The sequence below is a fragment of the Bos indicus genome, chromosome 4 (genome assembly GCF_029378745.1).
Source record: "Bos indicus isolate NIAB-ARS_2022 breed Sahiwal x Tharparkar chromosome 4, NIAB-ARS_B.indTharparkar_mat_pri_1.0, whole genome shotgun sequence".
NCBI classification, from domain to species: Eukaryota; Metazoa; Chordata; class Mammalia; order Artiodactyla; family Bovidae; genus Bos; species Bos indicus.
Window position 1 is genome coordinate 10,015,156 of NC_091763.1, and position 25,594 is coordinate 10,040,749.

The 25,594-nt window shown below is 37.8% G+C and overlaps 1 protein-coding gene across 7 annotated transcripts in view; it reads left to right on the forward strand.

Annotated features, from left to right (window-relative positions):
• The window catches only part of ANKIB1 (ankyrin repeat and IBR domain containing 1), a 157,497-nt gene that overhangs the window by 88,089 nt on the left and 43,814 nt on the right, over positions 1–25,594 (forward strand). For 4 of the 7 annotated variants that reach the window (XM_070787152.1, XM_070787153.1, XM_070787149.1 and 1 more), the window contains 4 exons: positions 7,747–7,864; positions 17,225–17,245; positions 18,761–18,969; positions 20,175–20,263. In XM_070787152.1, coding sequence (XP_070643253.1) covers positions 7,747–7,864; positions 17,225–17,245; positions 18,761–18,969; positions 20,175–20,263 — 437 coding nt within the window. The remainder of the gene's footprint in view (positions 1–7,746; positions 7,865–17,224; positions 17,246–18,760; positions 18,970–20,174; positions 20,264–25,594) is intronic. The other 3 variants (XM_070787154.1, XM_070787151.1, XM_070787150.1) reach the window with 1 other exon arrangement.

A 25,594-nucleotide genomic window follows, 5' to 3' on the forward strand; every position in this document is an offset into this window, starting at 1 on the left:
TGGCATCACCAACTCGATGGACATGAGTTTGAGTGAACTCCAGAAATTGGTGATAGGGAGGCCTGGTGTGCTGCGATTCATGGGGTCGCAAAGAGTCGCACACTACTGAGCGACTGAACTGAACTGAATTGAATTTGGTTCAATAGGACTTAATATAACTATTATTTGTTTGTGTTTAGAAAAATAACTGTATTGTCTGTTTTTTAATTTCCCATGAATTTCTGACAGTTTGTAAGCTTCTACTTCTCCAGATGATCAAAAAAAGAGTTTCTTAAAAGATTTATATTGTTTTACCATCATATTTTCTTTAGTTAAAGGTTACTTTAAAGATTTTTTTTAATGACTTTTTTTTTTTTTTAATGACCGTTTTTAAAGTTTTTACTGAATTTGTTACCATATTGTTTCTGTTATATGTTTTGGTTTTTTGGCCACCAGCCATGTGGGATCTTAGCTTCCTGACCAGGGATGGAACCCACACCCCCTGCATTGGAAGGCAAGGTCTTAACTGCTAGACCACCGAGGAATTCCTGACACATTTTAATTTAGTCCTTTCCTCCAGATGATGAGTCTGTAAATGGGCAGTCTTCTTCTTCACCCCATCATTGACAAAATTTTGAGTGACTACTTTACCAGACAGTGTTTTAACAGAAATTAGGGTTACAGTGAGGAAGATCTCCTGCCCTCTAGATGCTTACATTCTAGCAAAGATAGATGCACACAAATAAGATTAAAAAACAAATGAACACAGTATCGAGAGTTGTAAACTGCTTGGAAGAAATAAAAACAAGATGATATATTAGAGTGATAGCTAGGAATGGAGGAATGGAGGTACTTATTTTATCCAACCCCTCAAAGAAAGAACAAAGACTCCAGTAAGAGTCAGGCTTTGTAGGAGAAGACTGTGTGGCTATCGCTAGATAAGGGAAGGGAAAACTGTGCAATACAGTACTGTGAAAGCCATCGCAAGAACCCACCCATTCCTCTCCCCTCCCAGCCTATAACTCAGGGAGGCTCAAAGCTCCTTTTCTGACAGGGAACCAGTACGGTTGGCCGTTGCCTTGGCTGGCTACCACCCTTAGGAGGCATAGCTGCTTTCCTCTGAGAGCCCTGAGTCTTTCTGTACTTGTTCTTCCCCCACTCTTTCTCAGACTAAGCTCTGTGCTGTGTGCTCAGTCGTATCCGATTCTTTGCGACCCCAAGGACTACAGCCTGCCAGGCTCCTCTGTCATTGGGATTGTCCGGTCAAGAATACTGCAGTGGTTAGCCATTCCCTTCTCCAGGGGAACTTAGCAACCCCGGATAGAACCTGCGTCTCCTGTGTCACACACATTGGCAGGCAGATTCTTTATCGCTGAGCCAGGCTCAGCCCAGGGGTCAGCTAATGTGAGGTTGGTATTGAGAGAAATTGGAAATATCCTCTCCTTCTCCTAAGTGTCTTTCACATCTTTTAAAATTTTAACAGTTACCAATATACTTGGGTCAATAAGTACCTGTTTTTTCATTTTTTTCCAACAGTGAACTTATTTCACCTATGTAATCAGGGAAAGCTATTTTAATTGTGGGGGAAAATAAATATATCTTTAATAACTCCTTTGTCACAGTCTCTTCTGAAACAGTTTTTGAAAATACTATCACTTTATACATGACTTCAAAGTGGTACAGTTTACATGTTGGACTGTTTCACTTTTCTTCAGTGGTGTTTTGGTAGCAGTAATATGTACTGATGCAAAAGAGGCGCTTTTATTCCCTGTTTGTCTTTAAATTACTTTTCTTTTTCTTTCTTTATATCAGTATTGGACTGCTTTGAAGGTTACTGATGGTTTGTATTAATCTGAAAATTGAAGCAGTTTATCTTTGCAACAGAAAAGAGAAAGGCACCTTCAATGTAACCCTGCAGAAGAGAGGGACACTGCCTACATGTTATTGGTTTTGAGTCAGTAAGTTGTGTCCAACTCTTTGTGACCCCATGGACTGCAGCATGCCAGTTCCCTGTCCTTCACTATCTCCCAGAGTTTGCTTAAACTCATGTCCATTGAGTCGGTGATGCCATCCAACCATTTCATCCTCTGTTACCCGCTTCTCCTCCTGCCCTCAATCTTTCCCAGCATCAAGATTTTTTCCAGTGAGTTGGTTCTTCATGTCAGGTGGCCAAAGTGTTAGAGCTTCTGCATCAGTCCTTCCAGTGAATATTCAGGGCTGATTTCCTGTACGATTGTCAGGTTTGTGCTCCCTGCTGTCCAAGGGACTCTCAAGAATCTTCTCCAGCACCACAGTTTGAAAGCATCAGTTCTTTGATGCTCAGCCTTCTTTATGGTCTGGCTCTCACTTCCATACATGACTACTGGAAAAACCATAGCTTTGACTGTACAGACCGTTGTCATCAAAGTGATGTCTCTGCTTTTTAATATGCTGTCTAGGTTTGTCATAGCTTTTCTTCCAAGGAGCAAGCAACTTTTAATTTTATGACAGCAGACACTGTCTGCACTGATTTTGGAGCTTAAGAAAATAAAATCTGTCACTGTTTCCACTTTTTCCCCATCTGTCTGCCTGAAGTGATTGAACTGGATGCTATGATCTTCATTTTTGTGAATGTTGTTTTAAGCTAGCCTTTTCACTCTTCTTTTTCACCTTCATAAAGCAGCTCTTTAGTTCCTCTTCACTTTGTGCCATTAGTGTCATCCGCATATATGAGGTTATGGATATTTCTCCCAACAGTCTTGTTTCCAGCTACAGATTCATCCAGCCTGGCATTTCACATGATGTACTCTGCTTATAAGTAAGCAGGGTGACAGTATACAGCCTTGACATACTCCTTTCCCAATTTTGAACCAGTCTACTGTTCCATGTCCAGTTCTAACAGTTGCTTCTTGTGCTTTATACGGGTTTCTCAGGAGATAAGTAAGGTGGTCTGGTATTCCCTTCTCTTTAAGAATTTTCCAGTTTGTTGTGATCCACATACTCAAAGGCTTTAGCAAAGTCAATGAAGCAGAGGTAGATAGGATTTTTTTTGGAATTCTCTTGCTTTCTCTATGACCCAGTGGATGTTGACAATTTGATCTCTGATTCCTCTGCCTTTTCTAAATCCAGCTTGTACATCTGGAAATTCTCGGTTCTCATACTGTATAAGCCGAGCATGAAGGATTTTGAGCATTACCTTGTTAGCATGTGAAATGAATACAGTTGTATGTTAGTTTGCACATTCTTTGGCATTGCCTTTCTTTGGGATTGGAACGAAAACTGACCTTTTCCAGTTCTGTGGCCACTGTTGAGTTTTCCAAATTTGCTGGCATATTGAGTGTAGCACTTTAAAAGCATCATCTTTTAGGATGTGAAATAGCTCAGCAGGAATTCCATCACCACCACTAGCTTTGTTTGTAGTGATGCTTCCTAAGGCCCACTTGACTTCGCATTCCAGGATGTCTGGCTCTAGGTGAGTGATCACACCATCATAGTTGTCTGGGTCGTGAAGACCTTTTTGTACAGTTCTTCTGTGTATTCTTGCCATCTCTTCTTAATCTCCTCTGCCTCTGTTAGGTCCTTGCAGTTTCTGTCCTTCATTGTGCTCATCTTTGCATGCAATGTTCCCTTGGTATCTCCAGTTTTCTTGAGAAGATCTCTAGTCTTTCCCATTCTATTGTTTTCCTCTGTTTCTTTGCATTGTTCACTTAAGAAGGATTTCTTCTCTCTCCTAGCTGTTCTCTAGAACTCTACCTTCAGATGGGTATATCTTTCCCTCTTTCCTTTGACTTTTGCTTCTCTTCTTTTTCAGCTATTTGTAAGGCCTCCTTAGACAACTACTTTGCCTTCTTGCATTTCTTTTTTCTTGGAGATGGTTTTAGTCACCACCCCCCGTACAGTGTTACGAGCGTCCATCCATAGTGCTTGAGGCACTCTGTCTACCAGATCTAATCCCTTGAATTGATTCATCATCTCCAGTGTATAATCATAAAGGATTTGATTTAGGTCATACCGGAATGGTCTAGTGGTTTCCCTACTTTCTTCAGTTTAGGTCTGAATTTTGCAATAAGGAGCTGATGATCTGAACCACAGTCAGCTCCAGGTCTTGTTTTTTGCTGACTGTGTAGAGCTTCTCCATCTTCAGCTACAAAAATATAATCAATCAGATTTTGGTATTGACCATCTGATGATGTCCATATGTAGAGATGTCTCTTGTGTTGTTGGAAGAGGGTGTTTGCCATGACCAGTGCATTCTCTTGGCAGAACTCTGTTAGTCTTTGCCCTGCTTCATTTTGTATTCCAAAGCCAAACTTGCCTATTACTCCAGGTATCTCTTGACTTCCTACTTTTGTATTCCAGTCTCCTGTGATGAAAAGAGCATCTTTTGTTGGTGTTAGTTCTAGAATGTCTTGTAGGTCTTCATAGAACCATTCAACTTCAGCTTCTTCAGTGTTAGTGTTTGGAGCATAAACTTGGGTTACTGTGATGCCGAAAGGTTTGCCTTGGAAATGAACCAAGATCATTCTGTTGGTTTTGAGATTGCACCCAAGTACTGCATTTCAGACTCTCTTGTTGACTGTGAGGGCTACTCCATTTCTTCTAAGGGTTTCTTGCCCACAGTAGTAGATATAATGGTCATCTGAATTAAATTCACCCATTCCCATCCATTTTAATTAGTTCAGTGATTCCTGAGATGTGGATGGTCGCTCTTGCCATCTACTTGACAACAGCCAATTCACCTTGATTCATGAGCCCTGACATTCCAGGTTCCAGTGTGTTATTATTCTTTATAGAATGGTACTTTACTTTCCCCACCAGACCACACCCACAGCTGAGCATGGTTTCCGCTTTGGCCCAGCCTCTTCATTCTTCCTGGAGCATTTTCCCATTCTTCCCCCATAGCATATTGGACTCCTACTGACCTGGGACTGAACTATGTATTAAAGTGCTTCACGTAACCTAGTTCAGTTGCAGAGATTCAGAGTGATCATGTTACATGTTCATGAAGGCAGTATGTCTTTTTCCTTCAAAAACTATTTTTCTTCCATTGTTACCTATTTAAGTTTTAAGCTGTGTATTTTTTAAAAAAGGAATGTATACAAGTTGCTTTATGTTATTCCTTTCTTGATATATCTAAAATCACATTTTATTTTGTTCAACATAAATTAGGTAGAATGAAGGCTACTCTAAAGAAGAACATTAAGGAATTAATACCAGGAAATATACAACTGCCACCACTGGGAATATCAAGAAATATTGTTTTTCATTACTGGGGCAGGAAAAATACCTGGAGTCCCAAATCTGAACTTAGAAGCAGTGTTACACATAGTGAATAACTTCTAGGCTAGACTGAATACTACAGATTTAATCATGAAGGGATTTGTGAGTTTTTGCATGAAAAGGTGTGTTTTAATAAATTAGATTAAAAGCAAGCTGTACATGATGATTTGGGGGTACTTTTCAAAGGATAGTTGGGATTAAATTTCCCTTTTTAATTTCTTTTTAGTTAATCCCTAGAGAGGGATATAATAATAAATTATATTAGAAGTTTAGGTTAATTTTTTTTTCTTTTTCTAGTTAGGGTCATAGGATACCTATAATATGTAGAGATTCATGGCAGTATAGCTGAATGCATGTATCGGTGTAGTAGACTATTAATACAGTGTGCTGTGTGGTGTATTCAGTATTAAGGCTTTACCATCATTTATAAAAAGAGTAACACTGCAGACCGATTGAGTGCATGCTCCACCAATGTTTAAAGCTCTTTAACATCCCCAGTGACTTTTCTTTAATTTTTTTGATTAAATTTTTTTCAACCAAACATGCTCTTTATAAAAAGCACAGTAAAAATTTTAAGTATTCATTTTTCTACCACTTATAAATAATGCCTGTAACACATTACCTTCCACTTTTCATCAGTGTTCAATAGTTTTTTATTTTCCTTAACATTTCTTGATATTTATAAACTTATAGGAAATATTTTGAGTGACGGCTGACTACTCTTAACGTGTAGACATCCTTTAACTCCCTTAAAGTACATTTGAGTTAGTTGTATTTTGTCACTTTTATAAGTAACTTTGCAGATGACCAGTTCTGTTCACATTGCGATTAGACCTTAGGATGAATTCCTGTAAGTAAGATTATTGAGTCAAAAGATGAATATTTTAAAGACTCATGGGATGTGATGCTTAGTTTTTAAATGATATACCAATTTCTATTTTTACCTATATAAAAAAGTATATCAGAGGATTATCTCACTGCGACCTTAGCAATATTGAGGGTGGTTGTTGGGTTTTTTGTTTTTTAGTTCCAAACGTTGACCATTTTGTTAGGTAGAGAGCTTATATACTTAAGGATGTTTGTGTTTTTGTGACGTTCGATGTTTTAAATTTACTGACTGTCACAAATTCCTTATATATTAAAAGCAACATAGTTTTTATGTTTAAATCTTGGCAATGTTTTTGCAGTCAAGTCTGTCAGTCTTTCCTGTCATAAATACACTCATTGCTTATATATGCATCCCTACCAGAAGACATTTTAGGATTAGAAAACTTGTATCAAGTGAGAGAAATATCCTTGATGAATAGAGTTCCTGTCATATGGGGTTGAGTAACAACCGATGAAATGGTTTCCATGATAATTAAAAAAAAGGAAAACAAGAAATAAAGTTAATATCTAATTTTAAAATAACTGTACGCCAACTGTAAAAGATGGAGTTTACTAACTGCATCTGTTCTGGGGTTTCCAGAACTCTCTGGAATATTTGATAAATGTCACCAAAGGACGTCCTCTGTGGTTGTAATTCTGATGAGTAGTTCAGAATTTCTAGTGCATTTTAAGTTGTTATCTTTAGTTCTGTGCTTACTGCAGTAAGCTGGTTACATCTGTTTAAAGGATTGAAGTAGATATATATATTAATATTAGTAATAAAAATGCAATATTGAATAAAAATAAAGGCAAACTGCTTAATGATATTTATAATGTTATGCCTTATTATTACAATAGCTACAAATCAAGTTCATGGTAGTGATTGCCATAAACAGGATGGGGAAGATGGGGAAATTGGGGAAATGAGGAAAATATGTCACAGGTTATTTTGGCATTTATAAATTTATGAATGGTGAGACATTTGTGATTTTGTTCTTTATATGTTTTCTGTTAAAAGCAAAGGGGGGAAAAGATAAAGGATAACAGAAGAATAAAAAAACACTTGATAAAGTACCTTTATGGAGTGTTAACAAACACTTGAATAAACAGAGATAATACATTTATGAGTAAGTTGAATAGTATGTCATAATCACTTTCCTCCAAATTCAGTCTTAATAAGTGTAAATGTTGCTGGTTCGGTGATTAAAGCTGTATGTAAGTGAATACATGCATATTCACATACAGTTGATTTGCAGAAAGAAAAGACTGGATAGAAATACTTTAGAACATTGATCATGACCATTGGTCAGTGGTAAATTGTAGGTTTTTATTTCTAATGCTTTTTTTTAGTATTTCTTAGATTTTTGAAACTATAAGATGATCTTGTCATCATAGTATAATTCTTTATTTTAAAGTGATGAGGTTCGTGAGACCAGGCATCTACTTTCCAGCTTAAAAAAAGACTTGTGATAAAGTAGTTTGAAGTTCGTGATAGTGGAAGATACAGTGCCTTTTTAGCTTCATTGCCAAACCAGAACTAAAAGATTAAATAAATGATAACCATATATATTTATTTATAGATTTGCAGAACTTCCTAAAGGTATAATAGCCAATTTAATTTTGTTTTTCTTCTTTTTACAGCCATATGAAGGATTAAGACCTCAGGATCTTCGTAGATTGAAAGATATGCTCATTGTGGAAACAGCAGACATGCTCCAGGCTCCACTATTTACTGCTGAAGCTTTACTTCGAGCTCATGGTAATGAAAGAAATGTCCTGAGTACTTTTGAAACTTTTCACAGTTAAAAGATGGCTGTTTTGAAGCACTTTTACTTTTCTCTTGTTTTTTCAGCACGTTTTAAATATGTAATTCTTCTAAGAGCTAATTCTCCCAAGATTTTAAAATTGTCAAAATACAGTTCTGTTTGAAAAAGAAAAGTTTTTTAAGCAATAGATTTCTCTTGAGTTTCTTTTCTTTATTTTTTCCTTTATTTCTTTTTTAAAAAATGCTGTGCAAGCAAGGCACTGTAGAAATCAAATTCCTTTAAGAAGAATCAATTAATCTTTTTTCTTTGGTTATATTTATTTCTTTGCCTTTTTTACCTACTTTCAATTTTTAGAATGTAAATTTGGCACCTTAATCAAAATTTCTGTAACAAATGAAAACAATGATGTCTAAACCTTACCAACTATAGAATCTTCAACAGAATAGCAAATACTTTGCCCAGGACATTTGAGATCAAATTGAATATGAAAAGTTTTCTTATAAGCCCTTAGAGCAGATCTGAACAAGCATACATCAGATCAGATCAGTCGCTCAGTCGTGTCCGACTCTTTGCGACCCCATGAATCACAGCACGCCAGGCCTCCCTGTCCATCACCAACTCCCGAACTTCACTCAGACTCACGTCCATCAAGTCAGTGATGCCATCCAGCCATCTCATCCTATGTCGTCCCCTTCTCCTCTTCGCCCCAATACCTCCCAGCATCAGAGTCTTTTCCAATGAGTCAACTCTTCGCATGAGGTGGCCAAAGTACTGGAGTTTCAGCTTTAGCATCATTCCTTCCAAAGAAATCCCAGGGCTGATCTCCTTCAGAATGGACCGGTTGGATCTCCTTGCAGTCCAAGGGACTCTCAAGAGTCTTCTCCAACACCACAGTTCAAAAGCATCAATTCTTCGGCGCTCAGCCTTCTTCACAGTCCAACTCTCACATCCATACATGACCACAGGAAAAACCATAGCCTTGACTAGACGAACCTTTGTTGGCAAAGTAATGTCTCTGCTTTTGAATATGCTATCTAGGTTGGTCATAACTTTCCTTCCAAGGAGTAAGCATCTTTTAATTTCATGGCTGCAGTCACCATCTGCAGTGATTTTGGAGCCCAGAAAAATAAAGTCTGACACTGTTTCCCCATCTATTTCCCATGAAGTGATGGGACCGGATGCCATGATCTTCGTTTTCTGAATGTTGAGCTTTAAGCCAACTTTTTCACTCTCCACTTTCACTTTCATCAAGAGGCTTTTGAGTTCCTCTTCACTTTCTGCCATAAGGGTGGTGTCATCTGCATATCTGAGGTTATTGATATTTCTCCCGGCAGTCTTGATTCCAGCTTGTGCTTCTTCCAGTCCAGCGTTTCTCATGATGTGCTCTGCAGATAAGTTAAATAAGCAGGGTGACAATATACAGCCTTGACGTACTCCTTTTCCTATTTGGAACCAGTCTGTTGGTCCATGTCCAGTTCTAACTGTTGCTTCCTGACCTGCATACAGATTTCTCAAGAGGCAGATCAGGTGGTCTGGTATTCCCATCTCTTTCAGAATTTTCCACAGTTTATTGTGATCCACATAGTCAAAGGCTTTGGCATAGTCAATAAAACAGAAATAGATGTTTTTCCGGAACTCTCTTGCTTTTTTGATGATCCAGCGGATGTTGGCAATTTGATCTCTGGTTCCTCTGCCTTTTCTAAAACCAGCTTGAACATCAGGAAGTTCACGGTTCACATATTGCTGAAGCCTGGCTTGGAGAATTTTGAGCATTACTTTACTAGCGTGTGAGATGAGTGCAATTGTGCGGTAGTTTGAGCATTCTTTGGCATTGCCATTCTTTGGCATTGCCTTTCTTTGGGATTGGAATGAAAACTGACCTTTTCCAGTCCTGTGGCCACTGCTGAGTTTTCCAAATTTGCTGGCATATTGAGTGCAGCACTTTCACGGCATCATCTTTCAGGATTTGAAATAGCTCAGTTGGAATTCCATCACCTCCACTAGCTTTGTTCATAGTGATGCTTTCTAAGGCCCACTTGACTTCACATTCCAGGATGTCTGGCTCTAGGTCAGTGATCACACCATCGTGATTATCTGGGTCGTGAAGATCTTTTTTGTACAGTTCTTCTGTGTATTCTTGCCATCTCTTCTTAATATCTTCTGCTTCTGTTAGGTCCATACCATTTCTGTTCTTTATTGAGCCCATCTTTGCATGAAATGTTCCTTTGGTATCTCTAATTTTCTTGAAGAGATCTCTAGTCTTTCCCATTCTGTTGTTTTCCTCTATTTCTTTGCATTGATTGCTGAAGAAGGCTTTCTTATCTCTTCTTGCTGTTCCTTGGAACTCTGCATTCAGGTGTTTATATCTTTCCTTTTCTCCTTTGCTTTTAGCTTCTCTTCTTTTTACAGCTATTTGTAAGGCATACATAGAAGAGGGAAAAGAGAATGAAAGTAAAACTTAACATTATGCAGATTTATGCCTTATTTTTCAGCATTTTTTAAATGTTGGTTCTCTCAACCTGGCTTTTCTTTTTATTAGATCTATATAGTTAATTAGTGATTCGGTTTTATATTTAAGCTACAATTAATCTTTTTTCTTTGGTGATATTTATTTCTTTGCCTTTTTAAACTACTTTTAACTTTTAGATGTTTTATTCAGTCTATCTAGAGCTCCATCACAATGGCAATATGTATTTCCCTTAGAACACTGTAAACAAAGAAGGCAATGGCACCCCACTCCAGTCCTCTTGCCTGGAAAATCCATGGATGGAGGAGCCTGGTGGGCTCCAGTCCATGGGGTAGCTAAGAGTTGGACACGACTGGGAGACTTCACTTTCACTTTTCACTTTCATGCATGGGAGAAGGAAATGGCAAGCCACTCCAGTGTTCTTGCCTGGAGAATCCCAGGGATGGTGGAGCCTGGTGGGCTGCCGTCTGTGGGGTCTCACATTGTCGGACACGACTGAAGCGACTTAACAGCAGCAACAGTAGCAGAAGTGCACCGTTTTAACTTTACTAGTTATTGTGAGATGCTGTGTAAGTTAATAAACACACCTGTAAATACATTGTTTGTAGGAAGTAAATTTCTGAGTTACAGCTCAGGAAAAGCCTACTGAATTTATGTTGTAAGCATTACTTAACACAGTATAAGGGTGAAAAGACAGCAAAAATATCTTCGTACATCCTCATCCCCTCATTGTGACAAACCCTTAACTGGGAGAAACTTATTCCCCTCTTCTTTTCTCCTCCTCCTCCAGTTCCCACTTACTGTCACCTTATAATATTCAGAGAGCACTTGGATTATGGATCTGAATAGAGAAATGCTTTCAGATAATCATCAGGCCACATACCCCAGTAACTAGAACTCAAAAATGGGATAGAGTTGTAAAGTGCTTTTATAATATAATATTATTGTTAAAGGCAAGAGTTGACTCTCTTGTTTTTTTTTGACATGGCATGTCCTCAAATAAATATCAATCAATATGAAAAAAAAAAAGATGGCTGTTTTAATGTTTTAATATAAAACAAAATAGTTTGTTAAACAAGCCTGACTTGTTATTTGTGCAGTGGTTAGTGCAGTACTCGACATCCTTGTGTTTTGAAGTAAATATAAACTGGCTATGAATCAGAGAAGAAATAAGAAATCTCTTTTTGAAAATTGAGCAAATAAACCAACTTATAGATTGTCTAATTTTAGAAATGTATCTGATTTGAGCAGGGTTGAGAGTTGGAGTCCGTAGTCCTAGTCCTGGTTTTGACATTAATTTTTACTAAAGCCGATTAAATAAAGTCAGTTAACTAACAGTTTGTTATTATTATTTATTTTTGTCAGCTGTATTTATTTTATGTAAAAACTGTTTCTCACCATGAAAGGCACAAAGCAAAATCTACAGAGTCAACATAAGAACATACTGTTCCTTTTACAGTGGGGGTTTTTTTGCTCATTTAAAAAATTTTTTTGAGGACATTACCAACTTTACTTAGAAAAAGTGCTCAGCTTATTATAAGTCCTCTGTGATCCTTAAGACAAACATTTTGGGAATTGTCACATGTTGAGGTGGACCCTCCAATTGCACAATTGATATTTGACATTTTGGCTTATCCAAAGAGTTTTTTTCTGATTTAGAAATTACTTTTAAAAAGGGAAAGGTGAATGGTCTTTCTCATCCAATAATTTTGAGACATACCTCTTTGTTTTAACTATAAATCTTTATCATCTGTATTAAAATAGAATGTCCACTTCCAAAAATTTTTATATGATCTTTTGATTAGAAGAAAATTTTAAACTGCATATTTCATCTTCCTTTGGTCATTTCTGTGAATAATTTGGTATATTACCCTCCAGAATCACAAACTTCAATATTGCTATTTCCCAGAGTTCTGTACTTGACACTCTTTTCCACTTTATATACCAGTGGCTCTAACTTTTGGTGTAAATAAGAATTGCCTGGGAAACTAACCAGAAATTCCTAGGATGACTTCTAGAGAATCTAAGTCTTTTCTTTAGTTGAGGGAATAGGCATAAAAACATGTGTTATAAACAGCCTACCAAATAGACCCTTGTCTGAGAAACATTGTTGTGCACATTTTGAAACCAAGGGTTTCAAAAGCCACCTAGATAATAAAGAACATAGCTACACCCTGACCTTAATGTAGTATTCAGGACTTTATTTCTAAATGTCTTTTTAACCTTTTCTCCCTAACCAAAGGCTGTCCATACATGAACTCATCATTTCTCCCACTATCTTGATAAATGGCCTCCATATTCATTTAATTACCCTGACCAGACTAAGTCACACTTTCCTTCTTCCTGTCTATTACATTTGAGCACAGCCTCATGATTTCTCTTCCTAAATAGCTCCCATCCTCTCCCAGTCTCCCTAGCTCTTTCCATTCTCACTGCCCCAACTTAAATTCAGTTTGTCATTATTTTTCATCTAAATTGTAGTCCATTGTTGGCCTTCCTCTTCACCCGTGTTCATTTTTTGTATTGCATTTTAAAATTTTGAGCATTTATCTCCCCTGCTGAAAAACCCTCCACTGGCTCTCCCCAGACTTAGAACATCCCATCTCTTTAGTATATCTTCATGACTCAGGCTTGTACACCTGGGCCATCAGTCTCCACACGTATTTTTACCCACTCCTGCTTGTCTTCATTAAGCACCACTTCCAGGAAATCTTTCCAGCTTATGTATTCCCAGGGTTACTTTGAGAGCCTTCCTGTCTCTTCCCATTATATCCTGTGCATACATGTGTCATACACTTAGAATACAATATTGCAATAATCTCTGTATTTGCTTTTCCTCTACATTAACCTGGGAGCTCTTAGAGGGCAGCTTTTTATTGTTTTTTTGTTTCCACAATAACCATCCGCCTTGAGAACATAGTTACAGAATGAATAGATAATATATTTGAAATGTTATTTTAAATCCATCTTTTTATTGTAAAACCCTATTTCTCCATTGTCATCTTTAAAACTTTTAAGTAATCCTTTGGGGAAAAAAAATCTAGACCTGGTTCAAAGATGAAATTGAGGAATTCAAAATAGTTTTTAAAATCTTAGAATTTAAAGATAAAATATTTTCCTTGTAATCAGTAATAATGCTTACCAGTCATAATATAGAAACTGGGAAAGAAATACAAAATATCTTAAATTTTGTTTCTTTTGTATAAGGTTCACAGCAACCTGCCCTTTGCTTGAGCTTTCAAATAGAGTTCATGTACATATAATATAGAGCCGGCATAGAAGTAGAAGTCACTCATCTGCGAGGGGCTGTGTTGTGCCAGTTATATTAGAGTAGGCCACTGCTGAAGTGAAAGTATAGAGTCAACCACAGTAAATGTGTCTTGATCATAATAGTAGTCTAAGGTGTTTTATTTAGGTTGGGAATGGGGCAGTGGCTCCGCTCCACACAGTTATCCCGACTGACTGAGACTCTGCCATCCTAACAGTGGCTTCTGAGGTTGCCCTGGGGATTCTCTCCATTCTAGCCAACCAGTCAGAAAGGAAAAAGCATGCAGATGAAGATGTGGGAGGTTTTTTTGAGCCTGTCCCAGAAGTGACATAAATCACCCCTGCACCTATTCCACTGAGCAGACTTTAGTCACATGGTCACACTTAACTGTAAGCAGCAATTCTTCTCTGTAAGCATACCCATTTCTGCCACAGTTGTCTGCATTGGGCTAAGTTATATAATGTATCATAATTTTAACTTATAATGTTGTATCCTGTAAAAATCTAAGGCTAACTTAACCAGTAACTTTATTGTAATTAAAACAAAGATTTTCTTCTCTAGTGTTGATACATTATGTCATCAAGTATTTTTAAGTGATAAACTCCATGTTCTTTCTATTGATATTTGCTTAACTTACTTCTTTTACATAATAGGCTCAACTCTAATAAGGTGATATCTAATTGAATTTGAAATGGCAACCCACTCCAGTGTTCTTGCCTGGAGAATCCCAGGGACAGGGGAGCCTGGTGGGCTGCCGTCTATGGGGTCGCACAGAGTCGGACACGACTGAAGCGACTTAGCAGCAGCAGTTGACTTTTGTGTATTCTGTGATAACTTTTTTGATAACTTAAGAGTTCTGTTAATTTATTGCATTCCCCTGTTAGAGCATAAAATAGAGGCTAATGCAGACTTTCAAATGAACATTTCTTCTACATTCTTCTAGGTAATATCAGTGACATCTGATAATCAAATAAGATTTTCAGAGGTAAATGATGTTAGTGAATAAAATAGACAGTGCACAGAACTACAGTTTGCACTAATTGCTGTCAAAACCCAGATGGGCTCTGTTTCAGAGCTATTAAACTGAACTATTTGGTAGATTTATAGATTGTATCCTTGGTAACATTCATTCAGCTTTCCACAAGAAAATAAATTTAAGCATTATTTTAGGTACTGTCAAATTTAGTCCCAAAGTAATGAGGTAGAAGACAGAAGACAGAAATGTTTGGCTATATTTACCGAGAAGTAATTGAATTTTAAGAATGACTCTGTTAAAAATACAAAGGTCATTTTCTGAGCATTTCCTCAGTAATATTAACATGTATTAATAGTTGAAAGCTACCTAACGAGTAAATAAGTAAAATTTACTTGTGTGTTTGCTCAGTCACTCAGTCGTATCCAACTCTTTGTGACCCTGTGGACTCTAGCCCGCCAGGCTCCTCTGTCCATGGAATTTTCCAGCCAAGAATACTGGAGCTGTTTGCCATTTCTGTTTTTTAAAATACGAGGCCAAGTCTAGTTTGACTGTCCTTAGAGTAAATGTATATTGAAGTATTTTTTTTTAATTTTATTTTATTTTTAAACTTTACATAATTGCATTAGTTTTGCCAAATATCAAAATGAATCCGCCACAAGTATACATGTGTTCCCCATCCTGAACCCTCCTCCCTCCTCCCTCCCCATACCATCCCTCTGGGTCGTCCCAGTGCACTAGCCCCAAGCATCCAGTATCGTGTATCGAACCTGGACTGGCAACTCGTTTCTTACATGATATTTTACATGTTTCAATGTCATTCTCCCAAATCTTCCCACCCTCTCCCTCTCCCACAGAGTCCATAAGACTGTTCTACACATCAGTGTCTCTTTTGCTGTCTCGTACACCGGGTTATTGTTACCATCTTTCTAAATTCCATATATATGCGTTAGTAGTATTTTTTTAAAGCTCCTTTGGAGACTCATCACTTCTAAGGTAATTGAACTTGAATAGTCCACATCTTCTCCTCTCACTCTACTCTCTTCCTAGGAAATGACATCTTCTCCCAAGTCTTCTGTAGATATTTCTCCCTCTGAACTAGAGTTCTTCTCTGAACTCTATACACTTATATTTAACTGCCTATTTGAAAGTACCTCTAGAACATCTCATCATGTCTAAAATTAAAATCACGCTGTTAAACCTGTACCTGAGTCTCTGGTATTTCCTGTTTACGTGGAAGGCAGCACCAACCAACAAACGTGGTAGACCTGGGACAAAAACTTTGATATTTCCTCTCCTTCAGGTACTATATCCCAATGTCACCAAATTTTCAGTCTGACCTCCCAACTCTGAACTTCTCCCTTCCTCTCCGTCTCTACTGCAGCCAGCCACGGCCTTAGCTGCATAATCTCTTACTTGTACTTCCCAGTAGCCTTTGCTAGTCTGCCTTTCCCTCCACTCTCGTCCTATCCGGTTTCTCTCTCCATACTATAGTCAGAAAGATCTGTTCAAATCTAACTGTGACAACCTTTTCTTCCTACCCATATGCCAGATTTTTCACTGGCTTCCTGTCACTCGTAAACTGATGATAGGAGTGTTATTTAGAAGTTCTATATGGACTGCATGCGTACTAAGTCGCTTCAGTCATGTCCAACTCTTTGTGACCCTAAGGACTGTAGCCCTCCAGGCTCCTCTGTCTATGGGCTTCTCCAGGCAAGAATATTGGAGTGGGTTTCCATGCCCTCCTCCAGGGGATCTTCCCAACCCAGGGATCGAACCCGTGTCTCTTGCAGCTCCTGCATTGCAGGCGGATTCTCTACCACTGAGCATCAGGGAAGCCCCCTGTATGGCCTGGTCCCAGCCTGTTTCTTCAGCCTTGCTCAAAGGGTCCTTCTGGTCTCCTTCTGGTCTTCTGGTCTCTGGAGACCTTTTACCTAGTTGGCTCTCACTCATCCCTCAGATGTTCATGCCAGGCCATTTCCCCAGTCACCTTCTCTGACCTCCCTAAATGGGAGCCTCTACCTCTTCTTAATGCTGCTTCTGACAGTGATGATATTTTTTTTAATGTGTTGATTTTATTTAATGACTTTCTCTTTACTAGACTTTACATTCCATGAAAGAAGGAATTATGCCTGTTTTTCCCTCCCATTGTATCCCTACAGCTTGACATAGTGTATGGCACATAAAAGACACTCAACAAATGTTTGCTAAATGAGCGATATGACAGAATCCAAGACTAGAATTTAATTTGTTTGTGTGTATATAAATTATAGCAGTTCTTTTCTCCCTTTATTTAAAAGTGTTTTAATGGAGACTTGAAAAATAATCATACTGTTCTAAGAAAGTTTGAACTTGTTAATTACAAGTATACCTTGTTTTATTTCACTTCACTTTGTTGTGCTTTGTAGATGTTGCATTTTTTACAACTTGAAGATTTGTGGCAACCTTACCTTGTCAGATGATGGTTAGTGTTTTTTAGCAATAAAGTATTTTAATTAAGGTACTGTAGTCTTGTTAAGTGTGCAATAGCATTATAGTAAAAAAAAAAAATAATAGCCAATGTAGTGTAAACATAATCTTTACATGTACTGGGAGACAAAAAAATTTGTGTGACTTGATTTCTTATACTGTTTGTTTTATTTCAGTGGTTTGGAACAAAACTTGCGGTAAGTCCAAGGTATGCCTATGGTGACCTATCAAAAACCTCAGGTCCATTTAGCAACATTTCCCAGAATACACTCATATGCAGAGCTTTTCAGTTGCTGGATTTTTCTTCTTTGTAATCTGACTCCTATTTCCAATCTTATCTTCCCTCTCCCCAAACCAAAGTATCAGATCAGATCAGATCAGATCATTCGCTCAGTCGTGTCCGACTCTTTGCGACCCCATGGATCGCAGCACGCCAGGCCTCCCTGTCCATCACCAACTCCCAGAGTTCACCCAGACTCACGTCCATCGAGTCGGTGCTGGCATCCAGCCATCTCATCCTCTGTCGTCCCCTTCTCCTCTTGCCCCCACTCCCTCCCAGCATCAGAGTCTTTTCCAGTGAGTCAACTCTAACTTTACAGAGCTGTTCACATCTCTCCATTGTACTCCTGTGCCTTTGCACCTGTGGAAACACACTCTGTCTTCATTGCATACCTGAATCCTAATTATCCTGTTAAACTGCCAAATATATTGACTTAATATGGTTGAAAAAAGTCTTCCATATAGAATTTCCACAGATATTTGTATTTGGTTTGTAAAATGATATAGAATGGGCCTATGGTAAATAATTGACTCTGTGTTACTTCTGACCTGTGCTTTATTGGGCTGCACTGGAAAGAACACAGACTTTGGATTCACAGAAATTTGTTTCATATACCTCATATCTTTTTGAGCCTGGTCAAGTCACATAATTTCCCCAAGTCTTGGTTTCCTCACCTCAATAGTGATTGGAAAGTTTGCTGGGAGGAATGGGTGAAATAATATGTGTTAAACACCTAGCAAAATCATTGGATATATCAGTTTATTGTTTTTAAAGGTTTAGGTTTTTGTGAGTCTGTATAATAACATAGGTGACTTGGCTGTTTTTAAAGTATTCATAGTAGAAAGATAACCTTTTTTAGTTAAGCCAGATTCAGGCTCACTTAATATGTAATTTACATCAAATTCCCTAAAACTTTATAATCATAATCCCTTAAGAAGTTCTTTCTGCTTTCAAGATGTTTATCAAATGAATTTGTAGGAGTTGTTGGCATTTTGACATGTTTATTATGAACTATGTAAAATTTTACAACTTGACAGCACTAAGGCCAATTGTGAGGTTATATGTTATTCTTGAAGGAATGAAATGGCTTAATCAAACCTTTACCAATAAAATTTAGTAAATTCCAATGATATGTGAGCCACCACTTTTGATTATGAGTAGAAATGCCTGAAATTTTTGGCCATCTTGTTAAATATTGACATGGTGCTAAGCCATGGTAAATTATAAAAGTTTCAATTCTGTTTAAAAATATGAATGGATATAACATACCTAAGTATGTCATTTGTAATTACAACATTGCTAACAAATAACTTTTCTTCCTAGAGGACCTATAGCCGTGTAATTTAGTCTCTCTTTTGTTATTATGAAGCTCTTAAAACAGCACCATGTTTTCTCTGTTATTTGAGAGATATCCATTCCATTTGTCTTAAAGACTGGGACAGGGAGAAATTACTTGAAGCTTGGATGTCCAACCCAGAGAACTGCTGCCAGCGATCGGGTGTTCAGATGCCAACACCACCGCCAAGCGGGTATAACGCCTGGGACACACTCCCTTCTCCAAGAACGCCAAGGACGACCCGCTCTTCCGTCACCTCTCCAGATGAATTAAGTTTATCGCCGGGGGATTTGGATACCAGTTTGGTATGGTTTAGTACTCAGTGTACTTCTCATAGTTTTAATTTTAACGTTGTTTCATGGAGCCTCTAGTTGTATTCTTCTTGTAATTGAATCCTGTACCCTGCTTAAAGGGCTTGATTATTTCATGCTTTGGTTAAATATTTATTATCAGAGACTATTTTTGTGATCTCTGAGTTATAGATTGAAAAACAAGTGGGCTTTCTTTTCTCTTTTAAAACAGGAAACATTAAAGGTTTTGGCAAAACTGTTTATGATATTTTCACTGAAAAGCTCCAGTTACTTACAGTTTTGAATAAGCCATATTGAAATATTAAAAATTGAGTTTGTGTTAAGCACCTAAAACCAAAAATATGAGACCCTTTTTATATTTTTCAGAATACATTTATAATATGTTGATAACTGTGTTTCAGTGAAGCTTCTGGAGTTATTTATCCAGATACATTTCCATACTAAATATTTGCTTTTTATTGAGACACAGTACTGCCGTTGTGTGTATTTTTGTCAAACCATTGATGCACTCATATAGGCAGTTTTTATGTTTCTTGAATAATTCAGCTGCTCAAAATACATGATAAATGTACTCCATTTATCATGGAGTACGTGATGAATGTACTCCAGATTTTATCTGGACCTTCTTGGAAAACAGCATCCTACTTCTGTAGTTCACATCTGTAACATTTTAAAGTTTGATTCTCCTAGTTATGTGTAGAAGATACAAAGCTTTGTAGCATGGTTCCCTGGGTAGAAATCCTTAAATTGCTACTCTGAATATGTTGAGTTACTATATTGAAAAAATAAAGTTACTTTTTATTTTTGTAGATTTTCTGGGCTGAGTATAGGGTGAAGGACACCATATTGAAGTGGTTATTTCACAAGGAGCAATTTGATCTTGACCTGAATAGATTGTAATGATTTGTTTCTTATGTTCCCTTTCAAAACAAATAGTTGCTGAGTAATTTCGCACATAAGTTTAGAGTTTAAGAATTTAACTTTTGCATTAAAACATTTCAGTCCCACAGTAATTTATAATGAGGTAAGCGTGATATTTGTTATTTAGTCAAAGATAGGCACAGTAATTTTAACTTCCCTTATAATTTTGAAACACTTTATATAATTACCGGCATTTTTTGCCATGAACTAATGAACAAAGGAATGTTCTCCGTCAAGAGTATGACTTTGTTGAAATCATTTTTCTTCTTCATTTTCAGTGTGATATTTGTATGTGCAGTATTTCAGTATTTGAAGACCCAGTGGACATGCCCTGTGGACATGACTTCTGTAGAGGATGCTGGGAGTCGTGAGTATATGTGCAACTTCATATTTCGTACTGCAGGGTAGCACTCTGATTTGGCAGTAAAACTGCTTGCTTTCAATATTTAATGATATGGATTATTTATATTGGTTTCAGAATTACACTGAAATGTTTTATATTTTGCTGCTAAAGAAGAATTTTGTTTTTATTTTGCTATCTTCCCATCTATTTTATAAAATTGTTTAATTTAGTAATTAAGGTTATTTAGCTTAATGTGAGGTACTGTGGGGAAGAAAGCAGATATAACAATACAGATATTTAAAATTCCTTTCTAATCAATTCAAAGTTCTATGTCTCTTCTAGGTATGATTGGTCTATATTACAAATTGAAATTTTATTTTCCTTCTCATGTTTGTCTCTGTCCTCCTTCCCAGTACCTTACCAATTTATGTTTTCTCACCATCCACTAATTTTACTCTAATGTACTTTTCAAGAGAGGTTTATAAACAGAATGAAGATCAGTGTGATGAGCAATATGATATCAGGTTATCCCCGGAGACACATAATCTATTGATTGATGACCTAAGCAAGGCATGTCATTAGTATTTAAGACAAAAGTTTTAAAACTATTCTTTCAAACTATATAAAAGTTTTTAAAACTGGGTACCAAGTGTAGGGAGTTGGGAAGCACCATGTGAGGTGAGACAAGGACCTGAAGACGTTTCCTGGTTTTCTTTTATTAGTAACTGTGTTGTAGTATAATTAACATACAGTAAGCCACATATTCAAATTAAATAATTCAAAAAGCTCCGACTCCATATACCATACAATGTCATGAAACAATCAAGTTAATGAATATACTCATTACCCCCCAGTGTTTCCTCATTTCCCCTGAAATCCATCCCACCCGTCTCTTCCTACCTCCATCTTACACTTGCACCACCACCACCCCGCTCCACTTCCCGTCTGTGGACAAACACTGATCTTCTTTCTGTCTTTCTGGGAGAAGGAAACGGCAGCCCACTCCAGCATTCTTGCCCGGAGAATCTCATGGTCTATGGTCCCTGGGATCGCAAAAGTCGGACACGACTGAGCACACAGCACAGCACCTTTTCTCTTATCTGTTTTCCAAATTGGGATATAAGGCAAGATTTTATTTGGAGGGGGGAATAAAAGAACCTTTTGAAAAGGGTTTTAAAAAATTAGAATAAATAAAATTATCTGATTCTTTTTAAAACATAGATTCTACTCTGAGTCTAATTAGATAGGATCAGATGGGTGCAGTTGATACAGATAAATTAATTGGCAAGGGTCAGAGCTCATAACACAAAGCAAACTTTGACCTAGTTCTGAGCACAGAAAATCCTCCATAGGTTTAGTACTTTATTTAGCTTAAAATTGTCAACTGAATTGCATTAGGAAGTATTATTTGGGTTCTACCAAGTTTGATATTGTTGACCTTCATTTCTATATAAAATTGAGTCCCCCTAAGAGATTTACTTGAGTTTTTTTTTTTAATTTTTTTGACCTTCCTCACCACACTCCTATCACAGGAACCATCTCCCATACTCATGACAGACTAGCCATGAGGAATTAGTGATAAGATTTAAATTTGAAAGACTGATTGTTGTTTTCCATGGTCCCCTATCAGCCCACCTAGGGTTCTCCTCACTCCTACCAGATGTTCTTGTCCAGTCAGGTATCTGCAGTATCAGTAAAACACATTCCAGATTGAGTGATTCATCTGTGAATGAAACATTTTAAATTAATTGCAATCCTTTCATCGGCACATAGAAAAGAAACTCCCCAGTCTAAGAAGCAAGGAAGAATGTTTAAAGGCCCTTAGATAGTCTTGTGTGTGTTACTTGGGAAAGTTTCCTGGAAGAGATCATAGAACCACGTCTTGAAGTGTGAGTTAAAATTAGCTAGAGGCAAAGAAGTAGGACAGACAACCTCTGTGCTAAAGAATCAGCATTCTCAAAGACATGAAACAGTGTGATGTGTTTTGGAAGCCTTACGTAGTTTAGTTTTAAGTGGATATCCAAGTGACCCCATAGGGTGGGGGTAAAGGTGAAGCACCTGGCCCATAGGAGGTTTTCCTCAATAAATGCTAATTTCCTCCCCCCCATTAATGGTGGAATTTCCAAGAATAAGGAGATGAGGGAGAGGTTAAGAGTGGATTGGGTGGTGGGTGGAATGGCGGTACTCCAACTAAGACCGAGCTTAGAGAACTGTGGGATGCTTAGGAGGAAGAGTGTTGGCCAAGGCATATGACGATTATAGTGTGGGTTGTGCGCTGGCATGCTTAGCTGGAAATAGGGTTTAGATGTATAGGCTTCAGTCAAGAGTCAGAGATGTCATAGAGATTGCTGTTCATCATAGAAGTGGATCTTACTGAGCTTTTCCTGCTTAGAGTTTTTTGAGCATTTTGGATACATAGATGAATGTTTTTCATCATATTTGGGAAGTTTTCAGTCATTATAGCTTCAAATACTCTTTCTCACGCCTTCTTCTCCTTCTGCGTCTCCATTATGCATATGTTAGTACGTTTGGTATTGCTGCCCAGATCTTTGATGATCTATTCTCTTTATTGATCTAAACTGTTGCGTCGGGTCGTGGTTGCATCACGCGGGCTTTCTCCCTGTGGCACGCAGGCTCTCCAGTTGCGTCTCACAGACTCCAGGGTGCACGGGCATGGTTGCCTCACAGCATGTGGGATCTCAGTTTCCCTGACCAGGGGCTGAACCCGTGTCCCCTCCATCGCAAGGTGGATTCTTAACTGCTGGACCACCAGGGAAGTCCCTGTTCTTTTTTTTAAAAATTCTTTTTTTTAAAAATTCTTTTTTTCCCTCAAACTGGGTAATTTCAGTTGAACTTTTTTGAAATTTGCTGATTCTTCTTCCTCCTCAGATCTGCTGTTAAACCCCTGTAGTGAATTTTACATTTCAGTTATTTTACTTTTAACTTCAGAATTTGTTTGTTTTTATATATGTTCTTTTTTCTTTAATATTCCCTATTTAGTGAGGCATTGTTCTTATAATTTTCTTTAGTTTTATAGGTATTGTTTCCTCCATTTATGTGACTTTTTAAGAAATATGTAACTTAAAATCTTTGTCTGATAAGTGCAGTATCTATGTTTCCTTAGGAACAGTTTCTACTGTTTTTCTTGTGTATGGGACATATTTTCCTTTTTCTGTAGAATTTTTTGTTGAAGCCTGGATCTTTTATGTAATAAAATATGACAACTGTGGTGCTTGATTTGATTTGAAGAATATTTTCATTTTCTGCTGGACAAATCAATACTTGGGCCCTTCACTGGAATTTTAGCATTTCAAGTACGGAGTGTCTTGCTCACCATTGTATCCTCAGTAGCACAGTTTAGTACACAATATGTGGCTCAGATGGTAAAGCATCTTCCTGCAATGCAGGAGACCCGGGTTCAATCCCCGGGTTAGGGAAATCCCCTGGAGAAGGAAATGGCAACCCACTCCAGTACTCTTGCCTGGAAAATCCCATGGTTGGAGGAGCCTGATAGGTAACAGTCCATGGGGTTGCAAAGAGTCGGACACGACTGAGCAACTTCACTTTCACTTTCACTTTAGATAGTTTGAAAATGTCTTATCTTATTCTTCTCTACCCCCTATCTCATCAGTCCATACATATGCTTTGAAGCATCTATGCCAAGGGCTTCAATGAAAGAAAAATTAGTATTTTTCTGTCCAACCTAGAATATCCTTCCTGCTATTTATTAGTTGTTGATTTAAGTAAGCAGTAACCTCCCTTTGCTTCAATTTCCTAATCTATAAAATGGTAACTGTCATATTACTTTATAGGACTGTTTCCAGTTAATTGTTAAATGGCTAAGTACATGTAAAATGCTTAGAACAGTGCCTGACACATAGTAACCACTCGGTAATGTTAGTTATTAGAATCTTACTAAGCTCAGTAATGAACAGTGGAGTGGGAGCTTAGGATATAATGTATGAAGCTGACCTACAAGATAAAAATATAAGTCAAGTTTGATCCAGATTTTCCTCTTTTACTAACATTTAACAACACTGTGTGATACTTCTAAATTTAGTGAGAAATTGTATGTTGCTGAAAATTGATAGCCTGGCTCACAGAGAAATTATCTTTTCTTCAGTAAGGTCTTCTGGGTTCTGTCATTTAATTCTCCAGAAATAGTTAAACCTGCTCTGATGTATTTCAGTTCAGTTCAGTTCAGTTGCTCAGTCATGTCCGACTCTTTGTGATCCCATGGACTGAGGCATGCCAGGCCTCCCTGTCATCACCAACTCCCGGAGTTTACTCGGAATCATGTTCATTGAGTTGGTGATGCCATCCAGCCATCTCATCCTCTGTCATCCCCTACTCCTCCTACCTCAAATCTTTCCCAGAATCAGGATCTTTTCACATGAGTCAACTCTTTGCATGAGGTGGCCGAAGTATTGGAGTTTCAGCTTTAGCATCATTCCTTCCAAAGAACACCCAGGATTGATCTCCCTTAGAATGCACTGGTTGGATCTCCTTGTAGTCCATGAGACTCTCAAGAGTCTTCTCCAACACCACAGTTCAAAAGCATCAATTATTTTGTGCTCAGCTTTCTTTATAGTCCAACTTTCACATCCATACATGATCACTGGAAAAACCATAGCCTTGACTAGACGGACCTTTGTTGGCAAAGTAGTGTCTCTGCTTTTTAATATGCTATCTAGGTTGATCATAACTTTCCTTCTAAAGAGTAAGTGTCTTTTAATTTCATGGTTGCAGTCACCATCTGCAGTGATTTTGGAGCCCAAGAAAATAAAGTCAGCCACTGTTTCGACTATTTCCCCATCTATTTGCCATGAAGTGATGGGACCAGATGCCATGATCTTCATTTTCTGAATATTGAGCTTTCAGCCAACTTTTTTACTTTCCTCTTTCCCTTTCATCAAGAGGCTCTTTAGTTCTTCTTTACCTTCTGCAATAAGGGTGGTGTCATCTGCGTATCTGAGGTTACTGATATTTCTCTAGGCAATCTTGATTCCAGCTTGTGCTTCCTCCAGCCCAGTTTCTCATGATGTGCTCTGCAGATAAGTTAAATAAGCAGGGTGACAATATACAGCCTTGACGTACTCCTTTCCCAATTTAGAGCCAGTCTTTTGTTCCATGTCCAGTTCTAACTGTTGCTTCCTGACCTGCATACAGATTCATCAAGAGACAGGTCAGATGGAATGGTATTCCCAACTCTTGAAGAATTTTCCACAGTTTATTCTGATCCACACAGTCAAAGGCTTTGGCATAGTCAATAAAGCAGAAATACATGTTTTTCTGGAACTCTCTTGCTTTTTCCATGATCCAGCGGATGTTGGCAATTTGATCTCTGGTTCCTCT